Below are 16,744 nucleotides of genomic sequence, written 5' to 3'. Positions count from 1 at the left end.
ATGTACATGGTATCGAAACAAGTTTCGTCGCACACAAACGTTTCATGCAAAGAGCTTATTCATTATGCAATGAATAATGGTTCGGTAAATCGAAATTCTAATCGTACACCCGCGGGAAATGATCCTCATTGTTCCTGTTCTATTCTACTTACAATGGAAAATAACATATAAAGAAAATAATATATAAATCAGTCTAAAGACGCGCAACAACAATTCCAACCCTCACATCAATATCTATACAATGATATAATTTCACTAGCGTATCGATAGCATTTATTCGGCCAAATAAGACAAAGTTTATCGATGAAATCTATATTTTCGCTTGCTTGTTTGCAAATGAAACAACTGATAACAAGAAATCCGTCTTGTGAAAGCAAGTTCGATGGCTGATGAATCTTCCGCGTCAAACATCGTCGTAGTTTTTCTATTATTACAACGACTGTTGCGTTAATCGCATTTGTCGACTTTCTTTTTATTTGGCGCACTATAGGTAGAATTGTATAAATATTTTCGAAAGATCGAGAACGGTATGTGTTTGAAAAAGGAATTAATAATTTTACATGAAAATGTTATATATAGAGATTAAAACCATAGAGATACGCGTAAATATTATATAAATTTGAAAAGGGCACTTTACTCGCGTTAATTTCCAGTTTCTATAAAATTAACGACTGATTTACCATTTCACGTACTGTAATACTCTCCGAGATTTAATTGATTTATTGCAATGAAAGTAATATAGCATTTCATTTAATAATATTTTTGATTCGTTACGAGTAATTAGAAAATGCACTTACGAAGATATAACCGAAGTGAAATTTAAAACGAAATGACTGAAATATAATTTTCTATTTGTGCAAATGCGAGATCTAATATTGTTACGTGATATAGTAGCAACAAGTGTAATCATGTGTATACTATCCGTGTCAAATCGAAGTATTATTATTGGACATATGGTGTATTCTCACAATTTATTGGATAGATCATCGGTTTATCAGTTGCGTCAGCAATCACGAAACAGTACTACCTAATACATAATTCGATTCGTTTCCAAGCTCTAAACAAGGTGTAATTTAAACAATTATCATTAAAAATCGTGCTAAATATCGTTTCTTTGAAATTTATTTTATGTTCCTTTATTTTATGCTCCCTATTTTAAGTTCTAACTTCAAGAACGATAAGTTTATCAATCGACCGACGACGTAGGACGATGCAAGATTTACTTTTAGTTTCAAGTCTTAATTTTAAGACTCATAATTAGATTGAAGCTTCATTTGTGAAATCGTATCGAATCTGGTGGAATAATTTTGACAATATGTAATGAAATAATGTTTCTTTTCTACTAAATATGATTTTATTCGTCAAAATAGTTTCTATTATGTTCAACAACTGTATTCTATAACAGAGCCTATTCGGAATCATCAATTATTTCATAATAAAAATAAATAAATAAATGTTCCGCAAGTATGGAATTTTTGTATTTTGTTATTTTTGTATTTCGTATACCCTATTTGTATCAATTCGCACTACTATAATGAATCGGTAATGTCGCATGTGGTACAGAAATGCTGAGAGGGTCACCTGACATATGCTGAATCGGTAACGTTGAGAATGATACTAAAATGGTAAACGGGCTCTAAAGTTCCCGACATAAAAGTGCATTAAGTTCATCCTATACATGGACTTATATTATAAGTCTATGATCCAATACTTGTGATACTTATGATTTATGAATGACATTGCAATTGCAGTCTAAGTGACATACCGGTAATACAGTATTCTATAACAAAATGGTGAAGAACAAGTTCCAGTAATAGTAAATAAAATAGTGTGCCTTTTGTGTTTATCATATATATTTGAATGAACTATATTTGATTCTAATGTAACACAACATAACCCTTTTAGACCCAACGTGACTTTGTTTATATACAGTTTGATATGAATATTCAATGCTTTTAGAGTAGTAGTGTTTTATGTTTTATAATGTTTACATTGTTGGGTGAAGTAAACTTATGGACTTTTGACGACAATATTAATATAAAGAGTACAGACTTTGGTGCATTTCGGTGAGACAAATTAATTCATTCGTATTATAAATTATACTAATAAAGAAACATGTTAATAAAACTGTGTACAAAATAGTAGTATAAAACATTTGCATTCTAAAATATTGTAATAGTTTTACAAATAAATAATTTTTTTATACAATACTTTTTATTATTATAACAAGAACAAATTTTATATTACTATTATAGATATCATGATAAACGTATTGATCATTTACACGAAGAAGCCAAAAAATCTTATTGCCAGAAACGAGGTATGATATATGTACCAACAAATAAAAAAGGAAATAAATTAAAAGATTCTATCAAATACTTAGAGGTAAACTTCTAATCAACTACTAAGAACAAATATAATTAGTTTTGCGTTCTATATATTAAATAATATAAGAACAATTATATCCTTATAGGAACAGTTGAAGGATAATACAATTGTACATTGTCAGTGGTATGATGACTGTGTTTTACAATTAATGTTAAACAATGCTTTATTAATACAAATACAAGTTAATATTGCCACTGGTGATGTATGTAAAATAACTTTTGATAAGTATCTCATAGGAAAACTGTTGGAACATATATCAGATGGTAATCGTATACTTTTATATGATTTACATTTATATGTTTATTCAAAGAGTTGTAGACATTTTATTATTTATATTTATAGTGATAATCACAAAAAATTATATTCTTTGCATCTATAACGATAACCAAGTTTCTGTTGTACATTTTACAAGATCAAAAAGACATGTCTTCGATAAAATTAATAAACTTGAACCAAAATTATCTACGATTGATCTCTTTGGCCCTAATGGCCGCAGATTGGACAAAAAAGTACAAACCAATAAATGTGGTGATCTGGTAAATATATTTGTGAAAAATTTTATCGAATTAAGATCTTTTATCTTTATATTGTAACTAATAACTTCCCAGTTATCTTTTCTTGAATTTGTAATGAACGTTATAAATTATAGATTTTAATTTGGTGGAAATCTACTATAAATGAAGTTTATCCTTGGAGTCCTGCTGTAAAAGAACATGATCGTGCTAACATACATCTTTATCGTTTAATAGGGTATTCAAACAGAGATTCTTCCTTGTTTTTAATTTTATTTGTTTTAATTCTGTCCTTTTATCTCTATCTACTGTTTAATAAAAATATTAATTTCTTTCAAATTTAATTTATAGATAATGTATTTTTATTTCCAGAGTAAAATTAGAATTAATTTGTTATATACGTAGTGAATTTGATCCCTTATGTATAATGTTTGATGCATGTAATGATAATATTATTCATTCTGTAGAACAAAAAGTTTCAAGAAAGGTAATAATATTGTGTCATTCATATCCTATAATGTTACAATGGATACAATTGAGTACTTTATAGGGCGAAGTAACTATAGAATGGCGTACATATGAAGTTTCTCAACAAGATAAACTTCAAAGAATAGCAATGGTTTCTGTATCATTACCTACACATACAAGTTGTGTAAAATTTTCACCAACTCAAGAATTATTGTTATTATGTTGTATAGATGGTTCTGTTATAATTTATGATCAGACTAGAGCTACTACTGCTAGTGTAAAAGCAGCTTTTGTAAGCTATGCATATATGTAAAGTGCAGTACTAAAACAATGATTTCTAAAATGCTCAAAATGATATATATATATGTATATATATTTAAGATACCTACATTGGCATCGTGGCATAGTGATGGAATAATATTTGTTGTTGGAAATGATAAAGGTCAATTTCAACATTTTGACATTGCTTTATCCTGTATTAAAAGTCAAACATTGACCGAAGAAGCAGCACAAGCTAATATACTTGACTTATCTTCGTATTTCAGGTATTATTTTAACTTTACTTTCTTACCAAGATATAACAGCAGCACTTGCTACACATATAATACAATACAAAACATCTATTTACATTATAGAATTCAACCAGCATTACTTCGCATGGAATGGAATAAAAAAACTGATTTAAATTGTTATATTAATTTACATAATCACGGAAATTCTTTATTATTGTTAATTTTTCAACGGTATAACGTTATATAAGCTCTTTTTATAATACAAGTAACAAGTAAAAATGGTATTAATATAATAAATTTATAGAGGACCTCTTGGTGTTCTTAAAATGTTGGAAGGAAATTCTTTTACTGGTGATGTATTAGTCAAGAGATATTTATCTTTATCGCAAGTTGAACAAGCAACTTCTTTACTATTAGCTATGAATTGGGATACTCATTCTCGTGCATGTATGCATGCATTAAATCAGATAGTAAATTATTTGTTTAAACTACCATTGACAACAGAACGGGAAAGTAAGATACACTTCTGTAGTTTAATTGCTTTGTAATGGATAATATAACATAAACATAATATAATTTGACTCTCTAGATCTTATACAAAATGCATTAGGCAGTTTTCATGTACCTATTAAACCAATAAGTCAAGCTATTGAAGAAGAATATGGAGACGAAATAAGAGATTTAACAAGACGTTTCTTCCATCACTTATTAAGGTATTACATATATTTACTTTTGAAAAACGTTTCTGTAACGCATAAAACTAATTCTAGATATTGTAGGTATCATATGTTTGAAAAGGCTTTTAGGCTTGCTATAGACTTGAATGACCATGATCTTTTTATGGATATACACTTTTATGCAATAGTCGTAAATGATACAGCAATGGCAACTGCTGCAAAAGAAAATGCTGAACGCATATTAAGTAGATCAAATAGTTGCAGTAGTTCACGTAAGAATAAATCAAATATCATGTTATACATTTTAGTTCAAGGAATATACCATAAAAAACAATTTTCAGATTCTACATGTTCTAGAGCATCCTGTTCATTGTGTTCTGATTCAATAAGTGATAAAGGAGAAGTATCTTATAGTGACGAAAGTGACAATTTTTCAAAGGAGAATCAAACTGACATAAAATCGAAATGTCACAATTATAAGAAAGAGTCTAGCAACCAAATTCCACCCTTACCAGTTCTCCATCCACATACCCTTCATAAAAATTTATTATCTACTTCATTTACCGACATATCACCTAGTGAAAAAACTGACTGTAATCTAGAAACAAAATCTTTCAGTATATCTAATAATACTCTTACCACAACCTCCTTCCATCATTCATCTCACCTTTCACTTCCAAATACATTTTTTACATCAACATCATTCAACAAACCACTGTATAAAATTCATGCACATCCAACATCAGTATCTACAATGTCTTCTACCAGCAATTCACAATCTTTAAATAACATTTCTGATGATTTAATGACAACTTCATTTGGGAGTCTGTCTTTAAATGAAAGAAAAACAGGAATGTCTAATCGAGTTAATGAGAACTCTGTAGATACCACACTGAAGAAGGTCCTACGTGGTGAAATGCAGTTGCCTCTTGATAATATACCTAATGATACAATAACAACGAATCTAGTACAAGAAAATAGTTTTATGTCTACTCCTTTTAACAGTCTGACACATGAATCAGTTACATCAGATGTTTCTTCTAATCTATTAAAATCTTCATTAGATAACATAGATAATAATATTATGTCTACATCATTTAGTACACTTGGTACAGATATTTCAAATCCATATGATAAATCTTTTAATGATTTAGTAACTACTAAATCTGACTCAAATACTGTTTCATCTCCTTTAAAAAATATTAAGCCATCTGTTACAATCAGTAATTTTGTGTCTAAAACGCTTTCTGATTCTGTTGTAACAAATAAATTAACATGCAATTTACATAACAATCATAGTAATCTTGCATCTACTTCATTTAATTTTCTTGAAAATCAAGTAAAAGATTCATGCAATGGCAGTTCAAATAATTTTAATAATGATGATAATCCTAGTATTATGAAATTACAGCAACCTTTCCTGGGAAAAAAACAAGTAGATTTCAATATTCCACCACCCCCTTCTTTAACAAATTCATTTGCGAATTATTTTCAAAGTCTTCCAAAAAAAAATCTTCCTTTATCTAGAAGTACATCAGGATTAGCTGATATTGATGAATCGATTAAAAAAGTTTCATCTATTAGAACAAGAAACGTCAACTCGTATTTACTACAAAGACAAAATTCTGCATCCAATATTTTACAAGATCAACCTAAATATACCAATATTAAATCTAGGTACAGATTTAATTATGACTTTGATTGCATTTCACTTCATGGAAGTTGTGATAACATTGATATGCATTCCTCTACTAATAATACGAGACTAGGTAATTCACAATTTTCTTCTACTTATGGTGCACAAAACAGATTTGATAGACATTCAAAATTAGTATCATCACAAAACAGTACAAATACTAATATTAGTAAAGAATCTAAGATATCTTCCAACATTCCACCTCTACCTATCATATCACCATCTACTTCTAGTTCTACGTCCTGTTCTTCTTTTCCTATCTTCACAGATACAACATTAACAACAAATGAAAAACCAAAGGTTAAATTTTCAGATACTGTTACACATATTTTAGTACCTGGTACAGTAAGTATATAAACATAAGTAAAGTATTAAAGATATCAAAAATATGTGGTATTCACTTTTTTTATTATATTTCTAGGGTCAATCACATAAACAAAAACGTTCCACAATTACTCAAGTACATTTAACTGATCCTAAACGGGAGTTAGCAGAAAGTCTTCCATTGTGCCTTGGAAATGAAGATTATCTTAAAGATTTTCAACCACTACCAAGTAAGTGATATAGTTTAATAATTATAATAATATGTAATATGTTCAAATATGTAATATTATATTTTATAGAAGAAACTATTAATGACAAAGAAAAGGAATCTTCAAGACAAGAAGAAGGTTCAAAAATAAAAGTCGTACACTTTGGACTATTATAAAAAGAAGATTTCAATTTAAATACGAAGATATATATATATGTATATATATTTTCTATACTTACATATATATAAAACTTGAATAAGCACATGTATACTTTTATATTGTACATAATTTTTACACAATAAAAGTTATTTTCAAATTACATAACTGAATTATTTATTTATTGCTATATGAATTATAAAACTTCCTTCAATATTTTTTCCAGTTGCAACACAAAACTAATTTTTTATTGTTATATAAATTAATAATTTTTTAGTAATTATTACTCTTATTTTCCTCTATTTTCAATTAATTCATCTAACTCTTTCTTGGTATCAATCAACTCCCTATTTGGTATAAAACGTTTCCTTTCTAATGATGGATCATATTTATCAACATGTAATGTAACACCTTCCGGTAAAGTTGCTTCTAATATTCTAATAAGAATAGGATATTTTATAGATGACACATTTGATATTTGTATATCTCTCTCATAAATTTTTAAATCATATTCAGCATCGACTACAGTACCTCCTTTCTTATATCTTTTTACCTTATATTCTCTATGTGGTAAAGGAAAGCTATGAAAACAGAACACATCATTATGATATAATATAATACCAAATAATTCTTTATACTAAAAAATATGACTATAATATTACCTTTGATCAATAGTAAAATTAAATACACTTGCTATTTTATGAACAAAGCTTTGATAACTCTCAAGTACAGGATAATTGTATCCTCTAATTTGTATATTTAAAACAGGACAAATTGGTATCTCATATTCTTTTTGCTATAATAGTACAAATAAATTAAATATTAAACATAATCATAGTACAAATTTAATATAAAGTATAATTTGATAAATATAAACTATTCATAGATAACCTTTAAATACGGCGGTTCATATATACTATATAATCTCACTGTCTCGTTAAATAAAGGACGTCGACAGTATGCTGTAACCTGTATAATTTGGTTAAATAATTATTTTTACAAATACGGTAGATTTATATAACCTCATTTTGAGTGAAAAAGAGATGTATTTACCTGTTTGAGAACATTTAATATCATTTTGTATTAAATGAAAGAATTATTGAAAGTTACTGTGTAATGTTTCAGTATAAATAATTTTAGTTATAACCTCTTATTTTAATTATTTTAATTGTATCATAGCTAATAACTAGATAATATCAGATGTTACATGTATGAAATAACAGGTAATAATCACATGTCCACAATAGTATGTCTATGGTACTATTACACTATTGTATGATATACATACTTAAGAAAAATTATTTTATATTAAAATATCTTATAAAATCCATTAAAATTGTCGTTTATTATTGAAAAGCATAAAAAATAAACGGTAACATAGGTACATAATCATTAAATTTTATCGAAACTCTTTATAAAATTTCTATTTTAATATAACTATTTCAATTTATTTTAACTCTCTGTTTTTTAATATATTTTATTTATACATTCTTATTTCTTGATTGAATTATTTTTGTTACAATTTAGTTTTTCATGCAGTTGAAACTAATACATTAAACAGTAGTCCAGTCAAGAATTAAATTCATTGGATCTTCCTTGTGGGACCTGTATACTATTCATTCAACGAACAGCCAATAATTGTACTGTTACAATCGAGGTATTCTGTCAAGATACGAAACGATATTCTAAACGTGTAACCTATAGATATATATACAATATGCAGTACGTAATAATAGTTTAAGTATTTCACTCGTATGTACAAATGTATTATTTAAATAAACAATGGATATCGAAACTGAAAATGTAATAAATCTCGTATTTCCAAGTGGCATACCAGGTAACTTATCTTTATTTCTACAGCAGAAACAAACTCACTTCTCAATATTGATATATCGCATTTAAACTACCTGTTTGAAGTAAATCTTTTTAGTTATAATTATACATTGTTATACATTCTTACAGAATTATGGAAGGAGAATCCAGATTTTTACCAATACTTATCAAAACTTGGTGGTTACGATGTTGATCAGCTCAGTAAGGCAATTTTTTCTAATATGTAATTCTTTAATTTAAAGCAGATTATAAAGTATCTATTTCTTTTTAGATAAAGAGCCTGGTCATTTGAATGATGAGAAAACTTCAGTATTGCAAACTACACAAGAGTTGGTGTTCGCAAATTATAAGACATTTATTCAGACAGCAGAAAGTTCTAGAGAAATATTTAAACAAGTAATAATGTTCCAAACTTTAATAATTTTTATAGTTTCATTGGTCTATCCATTAATAAAAATATATTATTTAATTTCAAGTTTAATGAGACTGAAAATCGACTTGATGGACTTGTACAAGAGATACCTAAATTTGTGGGAAAGTGCCAATCATTTTGTGATATATCAAAAGACATAAATACACATAGAAGAATAAACAGTTTAACACTAACAAGAAATGCAGAATTACTTGAAGTACTTGAAATGCCTCAGTTAATGGAATCTTGTTTAAGGAGTAATCAATATAATGAAGCATTAGAATTATCTCAATATGCACGTCAGTTAGGAACTAAACACGGAGATATTCCAATTATATCGGTATAATTTAACATACTTACAGAATGTAACAAAATATATTCCAAGTTGTTTATTAATAATTTAGTCCATAGTGACAGAAATTGAAAACAGTTGGTCTGGCATGGTGGGACAAGTTGTTGGTTCATTAAGAGGTGATTTACCACTCGCCAGATGTCTACAACTTGTTGGATTATTACGATCAATGGATGCTTTTACAGAACCTGAATTACGTATTAAATTTCTACAAGCACGTGATAGCTGGCTTCAAAGTCTTTTGAATGCTATTCCCAAAGAAGACCGTAGGTTGATTTCGTATAAAACATTATATCAAATAGATAATTTAATAATGTATATTATTTCCATTTAGCTAATCTTCATATCACAAAAACTATAGAATTATCCAGAATACATTTATTCAATATAATAACACAATATAAAGCTATGTTTAATGATGATGAACTAATAACACCAGGAAGAGATATAACTGTAAACGAGTGTGCTATATTTTATCATTGGGTTGAAGAAAAGGTATATTGGATATTTATGTATTCTTTGACAATATATCTTCAATACAATATAATTAATTTTTTTCTAGATATCCCAATTTTTAATGACTTTAGAACAAGATTTACCTGGTGTGACATCAATAGATTCTATTTTGGGTCAATGTACATATTTTGGTTTATCATTTGGTAGAGTAGGTGCTGATTTTACAGGCCGAATGTCTGATATATTTGTACGCGTTATTGGGGAAAAATTTGAGTCTAGTATTCGCAAGACAACAAAAAAGTTTGAGAGTGATATGGAATCATTTACCTTAATTAATAAAATACAAAAGGCTACTATTAAAATAACTACTACAATTAAATCAGTAAGTAATTGTCTTTTTATTATACAGAGTATCACCGAATTGGTGGTACAAGCCAAAAGGAGGAAAATCTATATGAAAAAATAAGTCAGTGACATTCCATATTCTCTTCAATTAATGAAATGGATCTATGTTTCAAATTTACACTTTATAATACAAATGAAAACCATATTTTGCAGGAGAATCCACCAGAACAATTGGTTGAATTTTATCCATTAGCTGAATATTGTAATGGACTTATATCAGCTTTTAATGAAATACGACTTTGTCCACCAGTAGCACTTTCTGTTTTTTGTACAAAGATTTTACAAGAGTCTTTACATAATGTAGCAAAGTCAATATTACTTTTTTATAAACAAGAACAACAGGTAAATTAATATTTTTAACTTGTATCTTACCAATTGTTTAAAATTAAATAGATATATATCTAATACAATTCATATTTTTTTCAGGCTTTTGCAGCTTCAGAAAGGGAGAATATGCTCAAATTTATAGAATGTTTGAGTGAACAATTGGTTCCTTATGTACAGTACTGCATTCATGTTATTTTTCCACCAAATCAAAGTGCAATTCATTTAGGCATTTCAGAAAATTTGTTACAAGCAGAGGTAAGAAAATGTACAAAATTATTTTTAAATGAATCACATAGTAGCACTATATATATAACAAATAATCTGCATTTTTTATAGGGAATAACATACTTAAACAGAGACGTTATTTTGGAACCTTTGGCTCCTTTATTACCAATTTCGAAAAATCTGCCAGTGTCTGATGTACAATCACTACTGATACAAAGAACTTCCTCTGAAATATCGTCATTACCTGAAACTGCAGAAATAAATAGAACTGTTTCACAAATGGAGAAATTAAAAATGTCACAGTCACATTTATCTCTAGAACAGAAAACTGTATCTACTGATTCACAAGAAAGAAATACACATTTGATTGAAGATAGTAACATTCTTACAAATAATTCAACTGGTAATGGTGAAAATCAAAATAGATAATTGTAAATTTTTGTTTCATTGCATATTATTGTATACAAAAATATTGTAAATAAAAAAATACTTTTTTAGATTAACTGTATGAATGTAAAAACAATTTCCTGTTGTGGTAAATGTTGTGTATTCTATAGAATTGAAATTTTTATATCCAAATTATAACATTGCGAAAATAATATTTTATAAAGTATTTATGACATATCAATTTTTATTTATATATTAAACATATATCTATATCATATATTGTATAGAAAACACGAAACTCCTTTAGAATTATTCTTTTTATCTATCACGTATCTGTGAAAATTATGTCATAACAATCTTCAGAAATTAAATTAATATAATATTATCTAATGCATCTTGTTTAATAGTTTTTATTTTTCTAATAGTAATTTTTCTAAAAGTAATTTTTCAGATTCTTCATTTCTTTTTCTTCTACATCCATTAAAAACGTAAGCAATTTACTTTTTTATTTTAATAGTCTTCAGACATTTCATTAATATAACCTTCGAAATTTTTGTAATAACATTGTAAATAAATTTGTAACCTTTTTATCTCCTCTTTTTCCTGTAAATGTCTTTCTGGTAATGCTTTCAAACGCATTCTTAACATATGACAGTCTCGTTTTGCTTTGGTATATAGATATTGTATTCTTTCTGCAGATGTGTACGCCTAAAAACATTTTACTTTATACTTATTGGAGTTCTACAATTAATTTGTTAGTTACATGACTAATTATGTCAAGTTATATATTGTTTTAAAATATTTAAATATTTTATTAATATTAAATACTGATTTCTTAACTATGATACGATGTGACGACTGACGATCCAGCCGCAGGAATGAGCAATGAGCGGACGGCCCAGGACGGATGTAGTAGTTGGCTTATGAAACAGGTGCTTACGTGCGTCGCGCCCTCTTCTGACTGCAGGATGCAAGCTCTATTACTCTGTCACCCTTTCTGTTGTCTGCCGCCAGAAGTGATCAGCTAGAACCAATATCCAGAATAGAGAACGAGCATTATACACATGTATGTATGTACCTATATACATAGTATCAGATAGCATGTACTGTATACATATATGTGTATAGTATTGTTGTGTCTAGCGAGTTAAACACTCGACTCTCCACGTGTTTTATGGTTATGTACATTTGAGAATAGTATTGCTACCATTCATTAATTATTATTTATTAATTATAGAGAGCGTTAGTGTCATAGCTATGCCAAAAAAGAGACACGATAATTTAAGTGGGTGGAAACCACTGAAATTGGAAGGTTCTATACTTGCTGGTAATGTTGAAGATTTGATTGGCATTGAGGAACTAACTGATTATAAATTAACAAAAGAAAATAACAAGACAAAGATTTTAATCCACAATGTGGAAACTAGTAGCGAAGAAGTTAAGGTAAATTATAAATTATATTTTCCAATAATATTGCCATTTTAAACTAATATGATAATACTTATTATCATTAAGAGCGAAACTTTGGTATATTTCTGTATTTTATTATTTATTCTCTAGGTATCACCAAAGCGTAAACATTCCCATGTATGGGTAGAAAATGACATAGTTGCTAATGAACCATTATTAAAAAAAGCTAAGAAGACAAAATCTCCAGAAAAGAAGTTAGAAGGAAGAAATGCTAAAAAGATACCAAAATGTCCGTCTTCAAAAAATGGTTTAGATATTGGTCCTAATAATAACAATCAATTTTCTAATGATTGCAATAAGGATAAAAATGATGTATATGACATTGATGCCCAACGATGGTATATGTTAGGTGTACCCACTCCTGTAATAAAGGCATTAAAAGACCAACAATTTCATGAACCAACTCCTATTCAAGCATTAACTTTGCCACCAGCAATATTGGGACATAGAGATATAGTAGGTGCAGCTGAAACAGGCAGTGGAAAAACATTGGCATTTGGAATTCCAATTATAAATGGTATTTTGGAATTAAAAAATAAGCAATCCCAACAATCAGACATGGAATTCGGGAAAGAAATAACTGGAATTACTAAGAACAAAGGCTGGATTTGTTCTGAAAATAAAATGGTGGAAAATGATAATAGCTCATCTGAATCTGATTGTGAAGAACATATTGAAGGTCTTAATAAAAATGGTATAGGTTGTGTACGTGTAATTAATAATGTAAAAATGGGCAAAACACAGAATTATACGAAGCCATTGTATGCATTAATATTGACACCAACTCGTGAATTAGCTATTCAAATTAAGGATCACCTAACTAAAGCAGTCAAATATACAGACATTAAAGTAACTGTTTTGATAAGTACTATTAATTAGTAAGTCTTGAGAATTGTTTAAATACTCATTATATTAAGTACTGATATTATTTAGGTAGCTGTAGTATTAGGAGGAATGGCTGCAGTTAAACAAGAAAGAATATTAAGTAAAGGACCTGAGATTGTAATTGCAACACCTGGTAGATTATGGGAATTGATACAACAAGGTAATCCACATCTTAGTAAAGTGGATTCCATTAAGTAAGTTTTTTCCTCTTTATTAAATAGCTTCATAATTATCTGCAATGTTATGAAAATAATGTTACTTTATACATATTATGCAATATAAAATAGGTATTTGGCTATTGACGAAACAGATAGAATGTTAGAGAAGGGACATTTCCAAGAATTGCAGCAACTATTGGAAAAAATAAATATGAATGAAAAAAAAATGGAAGAAAGGCAAACATTTGTATTTTCTGCTACATTAACTATGGTGCATGATATACCAGAGTATTTGGAAAAGAAAAAAAGGAAGCATACTAAAAGCAAGATAAAAAAGCTTACACCTGCTCAAAAATTACAAAAGATTATGGAACTAGTAGGAATAAAGAATCCAAAAATTATTGATGTTACAAAAAAATCAGGTTGCAAACTTTTTTGTTATGTATTTGAAAGATAATGAATTTAGCATAATATAACTAAAATTATTCATCAGGTACCGCAACTAATTTGACAGAATGTAGAATAGCATGTACAATAGATCATAAAGATTACTATCTTTATTACTTCCTAAAAAGATACACTGGTAGAACATTGGTATTCTGTAATAGTATTGGTTGTGTAAAACGCTTAGCTACTCTTTTAGGGATACTTGATTGTAAACCTTTACCATTGCACGCAAGTATGCAGCAAAGACAGCGATTAAAAAATTTAGAAAGGTAAATTTTCTTTAATACACATACAACTTCGAGATACATAATAAGGAATTAGATTTCAGGCTGATGAAAATGGATTGTTAATAGCTACTGATGTAGCTGCAAGAGGTTTGGATATTCCAAATGTTGAGCATGTAATACATTATCAAGTTCCTAGAACAAGTGAGGTATGTGTCAATGGATATAAAGTAAATTAGCGTTAGTTAAACGCAACATTACGGCGTAATATAGATAAAATAATCGCTTGCATCACATTATAATATATCTGATTAAAATACAAGTTTTTCTCTTAATTTTGTACTTGTAATTATTATTTAGAGTTATGTACACAGAAGTGGAAGAACAGCAAGAGCACAAAAAGATGGTATAACAGTTCTTATGATGGAACCATCTGAAAAGGAATATTATAGCAAATTGTGTAAAACACTTGGTCGTAGTAAGTGAATAAACTAAACAATGATATACTGTTTGATAATTTGCACTTTTAATATGAATACAATCTTTTTATATCTAGCGGAAGATTTACCTATGTTTCCTGTAGTAGATAGATTGCTAATTGCAACTAAAGAGAGAGTTGAGATTGCCCGAGAAATTGATAAGTTGGAATTAAAATGTCGTAGAGATAATTCAAAAAAAGGTTGGTTACGTAAAGCAGTTGAAGAAATGGATTTGGTTTTAGAGGAGGACGAAGAGTAAGATATAATTTAGTTAAAAGCATCAATAATGATTGTTACTATATGTTTTATTCTATGACAAAAACGATCTTATTTCTCAGAAATTTAGCAGCAGAAATGGAAGAAACGGCATCCCTAAAGTATCAGTTAAAAAAAAAGAAGCATCAATTGGCATCGCTTATGTCGAAAATGCTATTTCCAAAAGGATTTTCTGGAAAGTATCCTGATGTTAATATTGAGTATAAATTAAATAATGACAATCAGAAAGCCATTGATGTAATGAAAAAGGTTATAGAAGAAATTCCAAAGAAGAAGAAAGAAAGAAATAAAAAGCCTCATATAAAAAGAAGTTCTTTTAAAACCAAGATTCTAAGAAAAAAAAATAGAAATAAAGTATAATACGAATTATTTTATTAAAATAAAAGGGAATGAATTGTAAATAAAGATGTCATACACTTTTCTCATATATTTGTTTTATTTTGTACATCTTATCTTTCTTGCAGTAAAACAAATTTTAAGAAAAATTGGTCAGGTATTTTTTTGTACATATTACATCGTTCCGATTAATTTCTTTTCTTCTTAGAAAAAAATTGAGCTTTTTATTCTTAAAATTTTATTCGTTTTCGTTACTAGTGTTAGTACGTATGGCAAACATATGTACCTGCAATTATTACGATTTTTTGAATATTACATATTATTTCGTAGTGCTTTTTGTATAATATGATACAGTTTCAATTTCTAATGGTACGTTGATTAAAATAATCAACGGGTTCTCGATCATCAAACACAGCCGGTTAGCTTATAACAGTAAAATTCTTCATTTTCAGAATATCGTGTTGTAAATAACTTCGTCTTCCGTGCTGATAATCGAATCAATTTGATTGTTCGTTACCATAGAGTTTGCGTATCTACTGTCATCGCCAATCTTGTTTGGCAGAGCTGTGGACGAATCACGACCTTTAACAATAATTTTGATCCTAGCCATCACATGACTTCCGGGACACTTCTCGACCTGCGCAGCCGCATTCTCGCAAATTTCTGCATAAATGTCATCAGCTTTGGTCCTGGTTAACTTGGGAAGGGATGGCACTGGTGTAAGACTATCTCTAACACGAGAATAATTGGGCTGTAATTCAACATTTGCCGGCATTTCTAAAACACTGGTGGACGCTGATCTTTGTACAGGTTGCTTGGAAGAGTTCGAATGACTCGGATGGGAGGTAGTTTCTGGCTCCAAACTGGAGTAACGCTCTTGACACCTCATCGCAATTTCTGGTTTCACTGCAAACGTAAACGAAGCCGATTTTTTTGCGGGATTTCTGCTACGACCACCTTGGGCGAATTTTGAAATTCGATCTAGAAATCCATTTCGACAATTTTGTCTAGTTTGACTTTTCTCCCTAACGGTGCTCTTCTTTAACTGTTCCAGTCCGTCTTTCAAGCTTTGTAGAATTGGCTTCGTTTCCGGTTTCGGCTTGATTTTCTTCAAATGCATCTCTTTAAGA

General features: G+C 28.7%; 5 protein-coding genes across 7 annotated transcripts in view; 3 read left to right on the top strand and 2 right to left on the bottom strand.

Annotated features, from left to right (window-relative positions):
* Nucleotides 1-1,630: 1,630 nt before the first annotated feature.
* On the top strand, nt 1,631-7,105 carry LOC117215975 (WD repeat-containing and planar cell polarity effector protein fritz). Its single transcript, XM_033462533.1, has 15 exons — nt 1,631-2,066; nt 2,256-2,385; nt 2,474-2,651; nt 2,731-2,924; nt 3,038-3,138; nt 3,273-3,387; nt 3,451-3,660; nt 3,750-3,913; nt 4,004-4,111; nt 4,185-4,393; nt 4,470-4,593; nt 4,660-4,829; nt 4,899-6,598; nt 6,675-6,807; nt 6,877-7,105. The coding sequence occupies exons 1-15, from the start codon at nt 1,984-1,986 to the stop codon at nt 6,960-6,962; spliced, it is 3,705 nt and encodes a 1,234-aa protein (XP_033318424.1). The 5' UTR covers nt 1,631-1,983; the 3' UTR covers nt 6,963-7,105.
* Nucleotides 6,957-8,317, bottom strand: LOC117215989 (39S ribosomal protein L48, mitochondrial). The gene is made up of 4 exons (XM_033462543.1): nt 7,996-8,317; nt 7,834-7,911; nt 7,605-7,738; nt 6,957-7,523 (listed from the first exon to the last, which is right to left on the bottom strand). Exons 1-4 carry the CDS (start codon nt 8,017-8,019, stop codon nt 7,232-7,234), a joined length of 528 nt encoding a protein of 175 aa, XP_033318434.1. The 5' UTR covers nt 8,020-8,317; the 3' UTR covers nt 6,957-7,231.
* Nucleotides 8,318-8,463: 146 nt separating this feature from the next.
* LOC117215981 (conserved oligomeric Golgi complex subunit 8) lies at nt 8,464-11,455 on the top strand. Its single transcript, XM_033462538.1, has 10 exons — nt 8,464-8,779; nt 8,905-8,976; nt 9,047-9,171; nt 9,252-9,527; nt 9,592-9,805; nt 9,874-10,034; nt 10,102-10,377; nt 10,554-10,742; nt 10,827-10,982; nt 11,064-11,455. The coding sequence occupies exons 1-10, from the start codon at nt 8,725-8,727 to the stop codon at nt 11,379-11,381; spliced, it is 1,842 nt and encodes a 613-aa protein (XP_033318429.1). The 5' UTR covers nt 8,464-8,724; the 3' UTR covers nt 11,382-11,455.
* Nucleotides 11,456-12,336: 881 nt separating this feature from the next.
* On the top strand, nt 12,337-15,705 carry LOC117216178 (ATP-dependent RNA helicase DDX24). Of its 3 annotated transcripts, XM_033462730.1 has the most exons (10): nt 12,337-12,405; nt 12,577-12,782; nt 12,900-13,658; nt 13,743-13,888; nt 13,982-14,274; nt 14,346-14,568; nt 14,621-14,732; nt 14,884-15,001; nt 15,080-15,257; nt 15,341-15,705. In XM_033462730.1, the coding sequence occupies exons 2-10, from the start codon at nt 12,597-12,599 to the stop codon at nt 15,636-15,638; spliced, it is 2,313 nt and encodes a 770-aa protein (XP_033318621.1). In that variant the 5' UTR covers nt 12,337-12,405; nt 12,577-12,596; the 3' UTR covers nt 15,639-15,705. The 3 variants fall into 3 exon arrangements, with proteins under 3 accessions (XP_033318621.1, XP_033318624.1, XP_033318617.1); XM_033462733.1 differs by lacking the exon at nt 12,337-12,405 and having other exon boundaries at nt 12,436-12,782; nt 14,496-14,568; XM_033462726.1 differs by lacking the exon at nt 12,337-12,405 and having other exon boundaries at nt 12,436-12,782.
* A 48-nt stretch (nt 15,706-15,753) lies between these two features.
* LOC117216170 overlaps nt 15,754-16,744 on the bottom strand; it is a 25,092-nt gene continuing 24,101 nt past the window's right edge. The window contains exon 6 of the mRNA XM_033462713.1: nt 15,754-16,744. This exon is cut by the window's right edge and continues 69 nt beyond it. Coding sequence (XP_033318604.1) covers nt 16,063-16,744 — 682 coding nt within the window. The 3' untranslated portion in view covers nt 15,754-16,062.

The sequence above is a fragment of the Bombus bifarius genome, unplaced genomic scaffold (assembly GCF_011952205.1).
Source record: "Bombus bifarius isolate JDL3187 unplaced genomic scaffold, Bbif_JDL3187 scf7180000007973, whole genome shotgun sequence".
Lineage (NCBI taxonomy): Eukaryota > Metazoa > Arthropoda > Insecta > Hymenoptera > Apidae > Bombus > Bombus bifarius.
The sequence above is the reverse complement of the archived record's forward strand: the minus strand, read 5'-3'. Positions and strand labels throughout refer to the sequence as shown.

Bases quoted from the DNA above. Each gene is read 5' to 3' on its own strand.
- LOC117215975 (XM_033462533.1), top strand. From the start codon at position 1,984: ATGTTTACATTGTTGGGTGAAGTAAACTTATGGACTTTTGACGACAAT. The intron at 3,661-3,749 runs GTAAGCTATGCA...TATATATTTAAG, and splicing joins CTAGTGTAAAAGCAGCTTTT to ATACCTACATTGGCATCGTG. The intron at 6,808-6,876 runs GTAAGTGATATA...TATATTTTATAG, and splicing joins AGATTTTCAACCACTACCAA to AAGAAACTATTAATGACAAA.
- LOC117215989 (XM_033462543.1), bottom strand. From the start codon at position 8,019: ATGATATTAAATGTTCTCAAACAG. The intron at 7,912-7,995 runs GTAAATACATCT...CAAATTATACAG, and splicing joins TATTAAATGTTCTCAAACAG to GTTACAGCATACTGTCGACG. The intron at 7,524-7,604 runs GTAATATTATAG...CTGTTTTCATAG, and splicing joins AATTTTACTATTGATCAAAG to CTTTCCTTTACCACATAGAG.
- LOC117215981 (XM_033462538.1), top strand. From the start codon at position 8,725: ATGGATATCGAAACTGAAAATGTAATAAATCTCGTATTTCCAAGTGGC. The intron at 8,977-9,046 runs GTAAGGCAATTT...ATTTCTTTTTAG, and splicing joins TTACGATGTTGATCAGCTCA to ATAAAGAGCCTGGTCATTTG. The intron at 9,806-9,873 runs GTAGGTTGATTT...ATTTCCATTTAG, and splicing joins TGCTATTCCCAAAGAAGACC to CTAATCTTCATATCACAAAA.
- LOC117216178 (XM_033462730.1), top strand. From the start codon at position 12,597: ATGCCAAAAAAGAGACACGATAATTTAAGTGGGTGGAAACCACTGAAA. The intron at 12,783-12,899 runs GTAAATTATAAA...TTTATTCTCTAG, and splicing joins CTAGTAGCGAAGAAGTTAAG to GTATCACCAAAGCGTAAACA. The intron at 14,733-14,883 runs GTATGTGTCAAT...ATTATTATTTAG, and splicing joins AAGTTCCTAGAACAAGTGAG to AGTTATGTACACAGAAGTGG.